The 15,881-nt window shown below is 35.6% G+C and overlaps 1 protein-coding gene across 1 annotated transcript; it reads left to right on the top strand.

Moving 5' to 3' along the window:
• Nucleotides 1-520: 520 nt before the first annotated feature.
• LOC120493273 (protein LBH) lies at nucleotides 521-13,827 on the top strand. Its single transcript, XM_039691767.2, has 4 exons — nucleotides 521-713; nucleotides 6,148-6,257; nucleotides 11,822-11,987; nucleotides 12,999-13,827. The coding sequence occupies exons 2-4, from the start codon at nucleotides 6,171-6,173 to the stop codon at nucleotides 13,049-13,051; spliced, it is 306 nt and encodes a 101-aa protein (XP_039547701.2). The 5' UTR covers nucleotides 521-713; nucleotides 6,148-6,170; the 3' UTR covers nucleotides 13,052-13,827.
• The last annotated feature ends 2,054 nt before the right edge of the window (nucleotides 13,828-15,881 follow it).

A 15,881-nucleotide genomic window follows, 5' to 3' on the forward strand; every position in this document is an offset into this window, starting at 1 on the left:
ATTGTGAGAAACGCCTCAGAAATGTAATTTTCAAATTATAATATCCAATTATAATAAACTAATAAAATACAACGAATAAGTATTAAAAATCCAGAAAATATTATCAAAAAAGGTACATTAATGAGCAATTTTTACCTGCAGCCCTTAAAGCTAATTTTGTTTGCGTATTAATATTGAATAAAAACAATTAACTTACTTGTATTTTTAGAATAAAAATTTTAATTAGTGATGATAAGTATAGGATAACTTTTGAAAAAGAACTGCAGGACATTCAATATTGTTGAATTAATGAGAAATTCAATATTTCATAAACCATCAATAATGCCTACATAGCCTAGCTATACATATTTGAACAAGGATTTCAATAAGACCTTATCCAACATCTGAATTATGGCAAATGTTTAATAATAACACTAAACTTTCTGCATCTTAAAATCATCGTGAAGACACAGAGGTTTATCTCTCCTCCGCGCGCGCGCGCGCACACACACACACACACACACACACACACACACACACACACACAAAGTCGTGTTCTTGTGACTTGGGTGAGTGCGCGTGAAATTACAGTCGCTATCTCAGTCGCGCGCTCTGAGGTATCAGAAGCAGCGCTTCAGTCTGGGAGATTGTCTTGAGTGAGTCTAGCACACACATCCACTGGAACGAACAGTCACGAGCTTTACACGGAGGGACAACACTTCTGGAGGCTACAGGTAAGCACTTTACACATCAGCCGGACAAATGCCGTGACCAATATGCTCTTGAGCGTGAACTCAGAAACACTCAAAGCTTGAGGAACACTCAAAGGATTCATCAGCATTAAGTGGTCCAGGGTTACTGCATGATATGTTAGATATTTTCGTCTTTTGAGAAAGATGCATTTCCCTTGTGCGATTGATCAAACTGATATTGCCTATATTGAAAGCAAGTCGCTTACGCAATATTTTAAAGAACGAAACGAAAACCCGCAGTTCTTGATTCTTGTAATTCATGTCAGTGCTAGTTTGTCACCAATTGCGTATTCTAATGAAAATTAACTGTCAAATATAGGCTACTACTTTTATTTCTATTACCATAATGCATTTAGATGTAGTAACGTATTAGGCTATAGATTACCTACAATTAAGCATATGCATCTTAAAAAAAGTTATTAAAATAACCTTGTGTGTAAAGAACATTTTAATAATCCAAAGAACCTTTTTTAGCTTTAACCTTTTGTGCAATGGAAAGTTTGCATGCTTCTTCCTGGAACCACAGATGCCAAAAGAACCCTTATTGTTAAGAGTGTTCTGTCATCATTCACTCACACTCATGCCGTTGTTCTAAACCCATACTGTAGCCTATTCTTTCTTCCATTTATGGTGTTATGTTACTGATTACACATTACACATGTATCCCTGAAATCAGTACCATAATCTTTTTAAATGACCTTTTTATAGGAATTTTATCTCATATATTGGTTACAGTGGTCTGGATGCTTATTGGTATAAATAAAGGTGCACAATATTTAAATTCACATTCAATTAAATTCAAATCACATTTATTTGAATATTTATACTTGGATCATTAATTTTCTGCATGCAATGTTCTGTTATGCAAGGGACTATATTCTAGTGGAGGAATGGTATTTTGGCATTTGGTCATGGTAATTTCAGTCATTAATGGTCAATACAAATAAAAATAATTTATGTTATTAATATTTTTAGCAATTTTACAAGGCACTTGGGCCTTGCTATCGTCACAGATGGCTGTTGCAAGGAAGCGGACAACAAAGGAGAATTCCAGGAAATAGTCTTTTAATCCAAACACTCAAGAAACAGGCAGGGGAAACTCAGAACACATCCACTTCAACATAGACGAGAGACTAAATAAAACAAGGAGTACTTACACCAGAAATAAATAAGGGAACCAATGAGTTAATTAACGAGCAGACTAGAAACTAGGTTTACATGACACTGTTTTCAACTAAAAACTTTTAACGTTTTTTGCGTTTTGCTGTTCGTTTGTACGACAACAACTTTTGAAACTGGTTTCCATGTAAAAAAACAAAATGTGAATCTCTAAAGACGATGACATCATGCACATGCGTATTACTGTATGTGTTCAGTCTATAGTTAACATCGCTATCTTATGGTCTGCCAGCAGAATACAGCGTTTTTAGGCCTTTTCATGGATCTCTGTGAATAAGGATCGTTTTGACAATGGTGTCGTCTGTACACGGACAACTCAAGGAAAAACGTATTCTTTTATCCAAAGCGAATAACATTGCATTTCAAGGTACACATTTACATTCTTATCAGTTCTTGCTTTCCCTGGGAATCAAACCCTGACCTTGGCGTTGCAAGCGCCAGGGCTGTTTGAGCTACAGGAAAGCATACTCAACTTTCAACATACTCAGTGCGTACTCAACTTTTAACACAGTCTCATCCCAAGAAGTCATATAACTGACGTCTTGGGACGTCTTTTGACCATACGTCAACATCCGCTTTTTTAGGGTACCCTTAAACGTCGGTTACATGACGATCCCGGGCCGTCATACAACTGACGCTTTACCTTTAACGTCATTTAGGTGACGGGTTAGGTTTAGGGCTAGGTTTAGGTCTGGGGTAGGGTTAGGATCCGATAACGTCATCTAACCGACGTTTAAGGGTACCCTAAAAAGGTGGATGTTGACATATGGTCAAAAGACGTCCCAAGACGTCAGTTATATGACGTCTTGGGATGAGACTGCGCTGCAACTTTCAACACACTCAATCACTCTGGCGCGCAAGACACTTTGATCGCACTTAACTAGCCCAGTTCATTCAATATGGGCCAAGCAGAGAAGAGACCAAACTCCCAAGCACTTGCTGTGGTATTCCTCCATACAATATAGTTATACACTTAGTTTACACGCTTAGAAAAGCGCAACGTTTTATTTTGTGTCACCGTCCTAGGTCGAGTTACACTACTCGTGTAACTGTATTTAAACATGGAAAACGTGGAGGTGTTTGGTCGCTTCTCTGCTTGGCGCATATTGAATGAACTGGGCTAGTTAAGTGCGATCAAAGACGAGAGAGGTACAGTATATCAACTCGTCTTAGTTAAGTGAATAACATAGTTTAATATGAAAAAAATGGTGGCGTATCCCTTTAATAGTTAATTCTGTGTTTTCACTTGCAAGAATAAGCTTTGTTTTATAAAAAAAACAAAAAATGAATAAGTGAATAGTGACCGAGGGTCTTCTTTAGTGTTGCACTGAAGACAACACAAGAGGCTTTATGGAAAAACATGAGGGTGATTAAATGATGTCACAGAATTTTGGAACGTGAGTCAATTGTTAAAGCTAGAGTGGTATTTTACATGTTTAATTCACGTGTGAGTGGTTTGTGATGGTAACAAGAGTTTTGCTAATGATCCGAGCTGACTGCAGTTCAGTATCGGTCATTTGCCTAGATTTGAGTACGATTTTTCCATGTCACCAGGAAGGGGGTGAGGTCTGTCGTTGCACCCAGTCATGTTAAATTATTCAGATGCCATCTCTATTTTTCACAGAAACACAGAGCGACTCACAGCGAGACACCTTTAATTGGTAGAAAAGTCACTATGCACTTTTTTTGAGCATGGGGTTTTCTTTAAAACAAATCAATAGTGCAATGACCCACAATAACACCCGCAGCCGTCCGAAAATATTCTGATGATCATTCATTTGATGAAGGCTTTGTGCGGCCGCCTACAAAGCCGGTCTTCTACAGTGCTTTGTCTCGCTATAAATGGCACCAAGCACACGCACAGCCCTTTGATCCCTTACTCAAGTCCCTTTTGTCTTTGCCGTTCACTTTCACCAATGAAACAGCCTGTATGCTAACAAGAGGTCAGGGGAGTGAGCTGTATTTGTGCTGGTCACCATTAACATAACAGCGGCATGAATAATCAGTCCATTTTCAACCAACATTAAAGGCAGAGAACATAAACAGCTTAGTTTCTTTTTCTGTCTGCCATCCAGCATCTGTGTGGTGCTAATTCATCTGAATGGTGCTTTTAGATGAAAAGATTATTTATTTATTTATTTATTTATTTTTGGAATATTTGCCATGATCACTCTTTGAACTGCTGTGATTTCAGCAGTGTGTAAGATTGTAGCTTGAGGGTCTGTTTTATCAGGCATATGGGTGCCGTTCTTTGGTCCAAACAGTTCATTTCCTCATCGTTTCATTTTCACTGTCCTTTAATCCTTTTTCTCTTGCTTTCTTTTATCTGTTCACCCTCACTTTTTCCACGGTATCCCTTTGATTCAGTTGAGTCACACTTCAAATGGAATCAAGGGTAAACTAAAACGATGATGAATGACAGTATAATAACCTCTCTAGTCTCTATTGAGGTTTCTCAGATAAAACAAAACTATCTTTAAAGTGGCTGATCTGTGGTAAATGACTATATTTCATCTGTCAACTGTGTGTAGAGCATGGATGTTTCTCATTGCATCAAAGCACGCAAAGTATCATTGCGGTCTCTTCAGTCTTATCTAAGATCAGCTAAGCCATACTGGTTTTGTCCATGCAAATGATGAGGTGATTGTATGTGTCATCAGATTAAAAAAGCAGGTTTGTTTTGGGACGGTGCATGTGTGCAATATAGTGAACGATCAGCATTGTATGCATGCATGCACACCTTTGATGCAGTATAATAATACTAATAAATTACTTGACTGAATAAATACTAAACTACAATGAACTAACGAATAAAACCCCATTCTTTAGCAAAACAAATGCCATGTGTTGATGGTGCTGATGCATGTTTTCATGGTAAATGTCCATATTAGTCACCCTGCCTTCGTCATTCACGCAGGACGGTGTGCACATGTGCCATGCGGAGGGCTGAGGACCACCAGCTGCTCCACATTACATCAGACCATCAAATCATGTGGCAGACAGATTATGCAAGCCAACTGTACTCATGTGTAAATATGACTGTGTATTATTTAATTGGTATCTCAAGAGCAAGAGTGCTGTCATAATAATTCTTAATAAACAACTCAGTATCTTGGATTTTAGATGCAACATGAATGCTCCGCTAACAAAATGTTTCCAAGACCATAACAAAGCTTGTTTTTGAGCAACAGATGTTTTGCTCCTTAATGAATCGAGTGAATGATTTTTGTTCATAAAGACAGCCAGTTGCATTGTTTCTGATTGAATCTGTGTTTTTGAATGAATCATTTGAGTGAATAATAAATTATAGCCATAAATATAGTCACTTGTCGTCGTACACTGGTGTAAGAGTGTCTGTCAGACCACAGTCTGGAATCAGTGTTGCTATTCTTAAAAATAAAATCAATATGAGATGAAAACTTAAATCTAAAAAAATTAATAAATAATAATAATAATATATAAATGTTGTCTTAGCAACTAGCTGAAATAAAATAAGTCTAAAGTTGAGGACTACATTTAAAATAAAAATGAAAATATAAAAAGAATTAAAAATATTAACAATTAATATAATAGTATATAAAGATAGCACTGTCCAGAAGGCTGCTCTACCAATCAGATAACCTAATAATAGATAACCTAAAAATGTACTTTATGTGGTTACATTATTAACATGAATTCACTAAAGTTAAAGATATTATATAATGTCTGAACCAACCTGACTACTTTAGGTTACATTAAACAAAAGCCATTTTATGTAGTATAACTGCCAATAAAAGTGATGCCTATGATGTTTACCTCAAGGATACAAAATGTATTGGTTCTTAAAACTTAAACCTTTTGATCTGAGATTGTAACATGGGACCAAAATTTTATCATTTCATATAGCCCACTTCCCACAATTGGATGCTCACCATTCAGTTTTTATCTCCTAGCATTTAGTATTAATCGGAGAACAGCTTTGCTATTATTTCTACCCACTGAATGTATTGCTCTTGATTTTAGTTTAAATGGTGGAAGAGTTGATTTGAATAACAAACTATGTACAGACTTGCTCTGCATAAAATCATGGTAGGTGCACATGGATTGGCTGGATGGCTTTGGCATGATCTTTTCATAGATGAGAAAATAAGCTGTGGTTATTGCAGGTGGCTCATCTGAATCAGTCTCACAGGCAAATGAGTGGATCGAGCGACGCTGTGCCTATGAGATTCTAAATGTACTTCTTCCTGACTTGTAGGTTAAAGTGTCTCACTGGGCAGTATGACGGATGTGATGAACAGCTGTGACTCTGCGGTAGGAGACTACAATGTGAGCGGTGCATCAGAGGAACAGAACATCTCTTTACAGGTGGGCTTACACTCCTTTGGATCTCTCAAGGAGCGACATTAAATTGCTATTTGCCAAAAAAAAAAAAAAAAAAAAAAAGAAAAAGGAAATGGATGGACATGAAATATTGATTTGATCAGTGTTGGGGGTAACAAATTACAAGTAATGCGGGTTATGTAATCAGCTTACATATTCAAGTAATTAACGCATTACTTTTTAAATTTACAACAAAATATCTGAGTTAAATTATTAAATTCAAATTAGTCTATGCAAGTTCATTTTTTTCCATTTACATTGACTGACATCTCTCCTGTCTCCCATGTTGAGAGAAATCGGATGCAGTGGTGTTTGTACTGTTAACATGATGGTTATTGTAGTTCTCTACCAGTGGTTTCCAAAATGGGGTATATCCCTGGGGTGCGTGACACATATCCCTTTGGTGCGTGAGGTGAGAGAGGGGGAATGCGATCAAAATGCTACCCCACCTTAAAATAACATTTAAAACCAAGTATGTATTTCCAACAGGCAAAATGCCATAAAAGGTCAAATACATGACATCCAATCAAATTAGCTCATCTTTTGCAGTCAAAACTGACTGCATCCACACAAACAGCATACATAAGATAGGTTGCATGCAGGGTATTCAGCCTTAGCAAATCATACTACATTGCTGCCGTTCTTGACTATACCTTTGTAAAAGTAAACAATGTCTAAAAGCTACTATGTGACAAGGTGTACAAACAAGCTAAATAACCCAGAAATACATTTTTATAAGCTGTCGACCCCCCAAAAAAATATTGTTTACTGCACACATACTGATTGTCAAGATCCCACAATTTATCATTTTTTCCTGCTGATGCGACATGTCTTATTGCCTGTATCCAATTTTGTCTCCTTAAAGGCTGGCTTTTACGGTTTGGAAGCTTATAAAAATGTATTTCTGGGTTTTTTTTTATAGCTTGTTTGCTGTACACCTTGTCACATAGCAGCTTTTAGGCATTTTTCTGTCTTCTGTTGTTATAAGTCAAAATGACAAGGAGGCAGCCTCATACGTTGCAAAGTCAATGGAGACGGTATAGGACTGTTTTCCCCCTGGTGGGCGTTGTCTTCAGATTATGAAGTGTTGTGCTCTGTCTCTATGCAGAAGGATGTTAAATGCCTCAGGAGTAAGCCACTATAGACAGTTTGGAAACCACTGTTAAATGTGAGCAGGAATTTACTGAAATGAAAACTATATTTTATATCACAGATCCAATTTATGTATTTAATCTCACTTTATTAACCAATGTCTTTGCTGCTGACCTTTGATAATCAGATTCAACCCTTCTCCTTTAGCCAGATGTTTATTCATTTCACTTTTGGTGTAAAAGGCCCAAATTTACCCAAAAATATCATTTTTTTTTTTTTTTTTGTTATAAAGTATTTTTTTTTATATAGTATCTCAGCCCAGGAGAGAAAAGTAATGCAAAAGTAATGTAATACTTAAAAAGTAACTTATAAAAAGTAAGTAGGCTAATGCAATTAGTTACCTTTTAGGGAGTAATGCAATATTGTAACTCATGACTTTTAAAAATGGCTTTCCCCAATACTGGATTTGTGTTATTTTAAATAAACTAGGCTAATTGGTAACACTTTATAATAACTACACGCTAATAATCATTAGTTAAGCATGAGTAAACCATTAATTCATCATTCATAAAGCATTAATAAACATTAATAAGCAGTTCATAAATACAGCTATAAATGCTTTCTTCTTGATTTAAAAGCATATCTATAATTTGTTTAATAACTGTATTTTCATCCTTTATTAATGATCAATTTGTCACTTCTAAATGAAGAATTGCATTTTTTATGAACCAGTTATTTAAGAGTTTTCAGTGGTTCATATGATTACTTATAGCGAGTAAGTAAATGATTAATAAACTATTTAAATGTACATTCATACATCTTATTATTCAGACATAGTGATGGTTACTTAATGTGTTAATAAATGCTTTATTAACATGTATTAATGCTGTAATTAAGGGTTAATTTGAGTAGTTAAAGAGCATTTAGTAGTGGTCAGTTAACTATGTTCGTGAGCTCATCTAAAGTGAGGACTAGTCATGCCTTGTAAAGCATTTTTTAAGGCTGTTAAAAATTTCTATGTTCTGTATCACTGCGTTGTGTTTGTTACATTTTACTGTTTAGAAGATTGACGAGTCTTTAAATCACCTTTATAAATGCTTTACAAAGCATGAATAGTCCTCACTTTAGATTAGCTCACAAAAATAGTTAACTGACCACTACTAAATGCTTTATAACTACTTGTATTTACTACATTTACTTACACTTTCTAAGTGATCTTATGAATGACTGACAACTCTTAAACAACTGGTTTGTAAATAATGCTATACTTCATTTAGAAATTATTAATTGATCATTAACAAAGTATGAAAATACAATTATTAAACGCATTATGCTTATAAATCAAGAAAAAAGCATGTATAGCTATATTTATAAACTGCATATTAATGTCTAGTAATGTTTTATAAATGATGAATTAACTGTTTACTCATGCTTAACTAATGATTAATAGCGTGCAGTTATTATAAAGTGTTACCGGCTAAGGTATTATCTTACATGTATATTAGCTATAGTGTTCTGCTATAAATATAGAAAACAATTGGTCTAGCAACAATGGCAATTTAATTAATTTTAATATAATCTTAATTTATATTAAATAAGCAATATAATTTATTCTGCAATCCATGTTACTTTTTATGGACTTGTTAGCTAACATATTTTACATAGTTACATACTTTTCATTCCATTGAATTCAATTCGTACATATGTGAATTAAAAATAGGCTCATGCGAAAGTTGAAAATGCGTGACCAATAGAAGAATGATACGATGTCACGGCATGACCTCTTAGATGAATTAAAGGAATGCATTATCAAAGCTGTGTTTTGGACGTTGCTATTCTCACAGAATTAGAACGGTTATTGAAACTACACTTTTAAAAAAAGGTTCCAAAAAAGGTTTACGCAGTGATGCCATAGAAGAACCATTTTGCCTTCCCCAAAGAATCTTTCAGCGAATAGTTTTCAGCGAATAGCGAATAGAACCTTTTGTACAATGGAAAGTTTCCATGGACGTTTAAAGGGACTTCATGGAACCATTAATGCCAATAAAGAACCTTTTTTTGTTGTTGTACCATTAAGCAGCAGACATCTTTAAGCATTAAATACCATGGTTGACAAATCAAAATCCAGTTTTCCATTAGAGCCAGGTAAATTATAGGTTATATTTTAAGTCATAGTCATGCTGTGTTTTTCTAGCTCCTGGATAGATGACGGGTCTCTGTGGATCTATTTTGAGCTCCATCATTTCAGCCTGATTGAAGTCCCTTTTATTTAGCTTACATCACTACGAAAAGCCAATCGGATGCATGCTCGTTCATACAATCTGATGCTGGATGAATTCAGATTCCTCTCAGACACTCAAGAGAGACTCAAAAGGTCACAATCTTTTCAGGAAACGATCATCATAACCCGTTCTTTACCACAGGATAGGCAGCGGCATTATATGCTAGCTGAATGAACCCTGTCTGAATCTGTCATTCACTCTGTCATGTAAGCTCTTTCTGTGCCGTGTAAACTAACATGCCAGTGCACAGCCTTTTCCACAGTTGGTGCAGATGCTTTTAGACTACTTGATACCCGACATGTTGCAGACACACAGATACACAGTCAAGATGCTCTTGTTCACACTTCACTGCATCTACACAACATGAGTCACATACCGCTCTCATGAACTCCAAACATTATAGCAATAGAACTCACACAAGGCATGAGGTGAATGCAAAACACTTCATTAATAGAAATCCATCAAGGATTTTTTTTTTTTTTTTATGAAACTGCTTGGGGGAAGCTTTTGTAATCAAATATTTACTCATAAGTGATTGTCCACAAAAAAAACAAACAGATTTCATTCTCCTCTCTGATTGCTTATAATGGGAATTAGTTCTGCACGATTAATCATATTGCAATCGCAATGTCACGCCTATTCATTAATATGATGCAAAATGCTGCGATTTTATGAAATAAATGTGGGGACATGACAACCCATTCCCTCTGAGAGCTGTTTGGCCATTTTCTACACCGCTAATAAAAAGACCAGTCAGTTTCAGTTGAGGCAGTGGCACGTATGCTCACGTCGTGACTTTTTCCCTTGTGCAGCGCGGAGAACAGGTGAAGACGTATGTCAAGCTGGCGGACACAGAACTGGTGGCCAGAACAAAAATCTACCTCTGTTATACAGTATGGCGATATTTTGGCTATAAGATAAATGACACTGAGCAGAGAGAGCAGGGCTGCCAACTCTCACTCATTCAGCGTGACTCACACATTCATTTTCTCACTCAGAGAAAAATCAAAGAGAACGCTCGACATTGAAACCGACAGACTAGACAGAGCAGGTTACTTTTGATAGGAAACAGATTCTCAGCTCTCAGATTTTGTCTTTTTTTTTTTTTTTTTACAAAATTCAAGCAGTATATGTGTTGGCGCTTGTAAATGTGACGTGACAGATCATGGTCATAAACAGTACACCTCTTACTCTTTACTAGCTAATAGTAAATAAACACGATATAACAATATGTGTGTTGAAAGATACAGTACAACTTACTGAAATGTTTATGCCTCGTACATAATATCGATCAATCAGTGTTTTTCAACAATTTTTCAACAATGTCACATAACGTTACATTTACATCAGGAAAGCCATTTAATAGCACATTAGTGGGCTAGACAAATTATACACTGACCAATATATCAACGCAACACTTTTGGTTTTTGCTCCCATTTTTCATGAGCTGAACTCAAAGATCTAAGACTTTTTCTATGTACACAAAAGGCCTATTTCTCTCAAAAGCCGTGTTTCCACCGCAGGAACTTTCCCCAGGAACTAGGAACTTTGGGGTGGTACTCGGTGTGTTTACACCGCAGGAACAAGGGTCTAACGATCCCAGAATGTCCCTGCTGGCGAGGTAGTACTTTTTCAGAGTTCGGGGTGGGACTTGTGAGCTGAACATGCTGATTGGTTCTTACCACTTGTTCTTTCTGCCAGATGGCACGCGTTGTCCCATCCATCTCATGGTCAATGTCCGCTGATAACAAACGTCTACTTTTATATCTAGCATTACAAGCTTTCTAAATATGCTTTGGGACCGGTACTTAGTCCGCGGTGTAAATGCAGTAAGCAAGCGGTCTGGGGCAAAAAAAGTTCCTATGAAAAAAGTTCCTGGGACAAATAGTTCCTGGTAATTTGCAGTGGAAACGTGGCTAAATATTGTTCACAAATCGGTCTAAATCAGTGGTAGTGAGCACTTCTCCTTTGCCGGGATAATCCACCCACCTCACAGGTGTGGCATATCAAGATGCCACTCTAAATCTTGAACTATATCTAGATCTTGAATACAATAAGTAAATATCAAATTGCGCTGTTTCATGAAAACTGTCAGGTCATTTTGAGGGCTTTCAGACTTTGAAAATGCATTTTTAACACGCATGTGATGTGGCTTCCTATGACCCAATGATATAGATCTTCCCAGACTCCCATGAAAGGTTTCCCAAGCTTTCCAAACGCTTGCCGTCCATCGTGGTTGAGCCCACTGAGAGCGGGGAGGTAGAGAGCGGGGAACTCCGCTGGCCTCCTGATGATCTGAGCCCTACAGATGACCCCAGAGACAAACAGGCACAGGCTGCAAGTAAGCTCATATAAAGCATGAAAAGAACATTTTATTAAGTTTACTTTCGCAACTTTGTTCTCATAATACTACAATTTAATATCATATTTTTTTTTCTTTCTTAAGCTTCAATCTCAATTTCTTACACTTACACTGTTACACACCTTGGGTCATTAGCAACCCACCCTATATATCTTTTCTTGTTATATTGTATAAGTATATATAAATTTTATATATATATATAAGTTTATTTTTATATAAAATAGATATTATTATAAATATAATTAACCCTATATTTTGTTTTCTTGTTCTATTGTTTATAATGAATTGATTGAGGAATACTAAGAAGGTTGATGTCTAACTTTAAAAAAATAAATGAGGAGGTGTGAATGACATACATGCATATGCGTATAAGGGTTAACATGCCACTAAAACGTTATTATACTCTATGTAATATTAATACTCTATACCATCCAAAGGTTTGGGGTTGGTTTGATTAAAATAGAATAAAAAGTGTGAAATATTTTCAAATAAATAAAATAGATAAAAATAGATTCCTGTGTTGGCAAAGCTTATTTTTTTTAGCATAATTACTCCAGTCTTCAGTGTCTTATGATCCTTCCGCATGTTGATTTGATGCTCAAGAAACATGTCTTATTATTATCATCAATGTTGAAAACAGTTTTTGCTTAATATTTTTGTGGAAACTGTGATACGTTTTCTTTCAAAAGATTTTCAGAAGAACAGCATTTATTTGTAACATTTAAATGTATTTACATTTTTGATCAATTTAATGTATTTGCTGAGTAAAAGTATCAATTTCTTCCATAAAAATCTCACTGACCCCAAACATTAAAAGAGCAGTCCAAGTTAAAACCTTTTTTTTAAATTATATTTCAATTGCAGTTTGACACATTTTGAAATGCATAAATGTGGGAATTCGATATTGCCCATAAAGTGTTTTGCCCGGTTGCGGCATCAGATACAAATGCATTTGCAGGGATGTTTGAGTATATTGTATTTGTATTTCAGGTGACAAGCTCACAGAAGACAGCAAAGACGTCGGACCGGGGACGGAAATCTAAGAGGCAATGGTTGGCACTACTCCAGCCAATCACTGTGAATGTCTTCATTACGGACAGGAGTGAGTGGGAGACTCCACCAGTTAGGTCTGCCTTTCATCCACACTAGAGCCGCTCACCTGTTGACCTCCACTCCCCTAGGTGGAGCCGAGGCCTGAGAGACTTCTTAACTGAACTAGCTCATGTGCCAAACTCTAGTGGTAGTCAGCTGCAGTGATTGAGTTGTAAATCATCTCCAATAACAACACCATGATACCTGTTAGAAGTCACCTACCCCCTATCCCTGCTAAATTATAGATTAGCATTCATATATTTATTTATTTGATTTGGACCAAAGTCTTTCATTCCTTCCTATACAAAGGATCTTTATTTGATATTTATCAGCATACTTTAAGTGAAAATGGATTTCAAATGTGAATGAACTAGTCCATAATGGCTACTTTGCCCACTCAATGTGCAGTAGATCTCTGTGTGTTTACACATACAAACAATATAATATGGTTTCCTTTTTTTAACACACTTTCCAGATATACACGTTTGCACATATTCTTTGCCATTCTCTGCTGCTTCCTTACAAGTGTTCGTCAGAGCTTCTGTAAATGTAGCTTTCTTTGCCTTAGACATTATAATTTTAATGTCAAATCAATTCTGTTTGTATGTATATATTTGGACCCTCATTATTTTCCTCATTATATCTATGTGTTACTTTCCTTAGGCGAAACTGTTTGGTGCTTCAGAGTCTGTTAATCACTGTATTCTATTAAAAATCTACTGCTATTTTTTTGATGTTTGAGTATTGGTTGTAAAATATAAATAATCGGTAAAACTTTACAATACGGGATTAATTCATGCTTAACTAATGCACAGATAATACTGAATTAATTTGTAACTAATGATTATCTAAGCTATTCATTAATGATTACCACATTAGGAACTAATTAAGAGTCTGTAAGGTTAATGTATTAGTTCATACATGAATTGTTATTAATTTAATATGTAATTGTGGATTAATTCCACAATAACTCATTTTTTAACTAATAGGGTTAATTAATATGTTAATTACAAGAATGAGTCAAAGCCTTGTATTTCAACTTCCAACTTTCTAATACATGACTAATTACTTCATTTTTAGTGCAAATTCATGTGCAAATTAATACAATTACTAAATGACTAGTTAATAATGATGTGCCCCAACAAGTAAAGTCATAACATAATGATACCTTTGCAAATCATTAGCTAATGATTAATTAAAGCAGACAACTGGAAGTTGAAGTGCAAAGATTTGGCTAATTGTGGTAATTAATTTAACTATTAGTTCATAAAATATGTTATTAAGGAATTAATACACAATTACACATTGAATTAATAGCAATTCATGTATTACTTAATCGATTAATCATATAGACTTTTTATTAGTTGTTGGTGCAGTAATCATTCATTAATGGTTTAGTTCTTCATGAGGTATACCTTAACTCATGATTACCTGTGAATTAGTTAAGCATGAATTTATGCATATTAGCACACCCGTATTGTAAAGTGTTACCAAATAATCTGTCTGGGAATGGGAATGAATGCAGCACCGTATCACTTAATTTAAGCATTAAAGGCAGTTATTTCTATATCTGTGTTCTGTTGATTCATTAAATGAACATATATTCTGGATCCAGACTGGACACAACACTGATTTCTTGTGGGTAGATGTCAAGCACCAAAGGCTCCTTCAGTTAAATGCTGTGTTGACACGAGAAATAGTTATTCTAACTCGACAGCATCCACAGCTCTGAGCAGTCTGCTAGATCCCACTTGTCTTTCATCTCATTCCTCCGTTGGAACATTTTTAAATCTGTTATAATGTTATCGTTCTTACAGTTTGCAAAAAACAGTGTCTGCGGTAAGCAACCTGATTTTAGGAATTTCATTTTTTATTTTAAACTTTCAAACAAGACTATACTGTTCATTCAAAGTTAATCTTAAAAAGAAAACTTTCCTATTGGGGTTGTTTGAGTACACTAAAGAGCAGGCAGGATCAGGATCACAAGCTGAGGCTCGAAGGATCCTATCCACTCGTTTATCAATGTGGAAGTGAGCTATTTCCTGTGAATGTGTGTGACTTCCGATTCATTAGCTGCTAAGGCAAATAACTAAGAATAACAAAATGTGGCGAATGGCAAAACTATTTGTGCTACAAACCAGTGTGTTTTGTGATTATAATAATACATGCAAATAATGTGATAACCAATACAACAAATTGCAACAACAAGCAGCACAATGGACTGTTTTTGTACGACTAAAATTACTGGAAGTGGCTGCCACGGAAACCTTGCGCATTCAAGTTAAAAATGTCCACATACTTTTACCTTAAGAATAGCCTTTTTGACTCCAAGGCCCCCCATTTTTCACAACAATATTAAAAGGTGTTTGTTTGTTTTTTCAGTTGAGACACATTTTCAGTTAGAAGCTCACTCACTTTGATTCCCTGCTTGATTCACTTTTCTCTAAATTACCAATTCATTGAATGTGAGAATGAAAATGACTCAGCGAATTTGGACACTGAGCACGACCAAAGTGTTGGGTACAACATCATTTAGTGACACGTGGGAGTTTAATTAAAACATAGATCACAGTGCATAGGTATTCTCTGGCGGCTGGCTGTTAAGTGTACATAGGTTGTTCACTTGTTAATGAAGTGCTAGATTGAATGAGTGCACTCTAGTATCCATATAGTTATTAATGTCTGTGCCTCAAATATTACATTATATAAATGAATGTCAGTTGGGTCCAAAATAAAATTATTGATGATAAATTATCTCCTCACTGTCTGCTAGCTGCCTGT

The sequence above is a fragment of the Pimephales promelas genome, chromosome 13, assembly GCF_988280905.1.
Source record: "Pimephales promelas chromosome 13, fPimPro1.hap1.1, whole genome shotgun sequence".
NCBI lineage: Eukaryota > Metazoa > Chordata > Actinopteri > Cypriniformes > Leuciscidae > Pimephales > Pimephales promelas.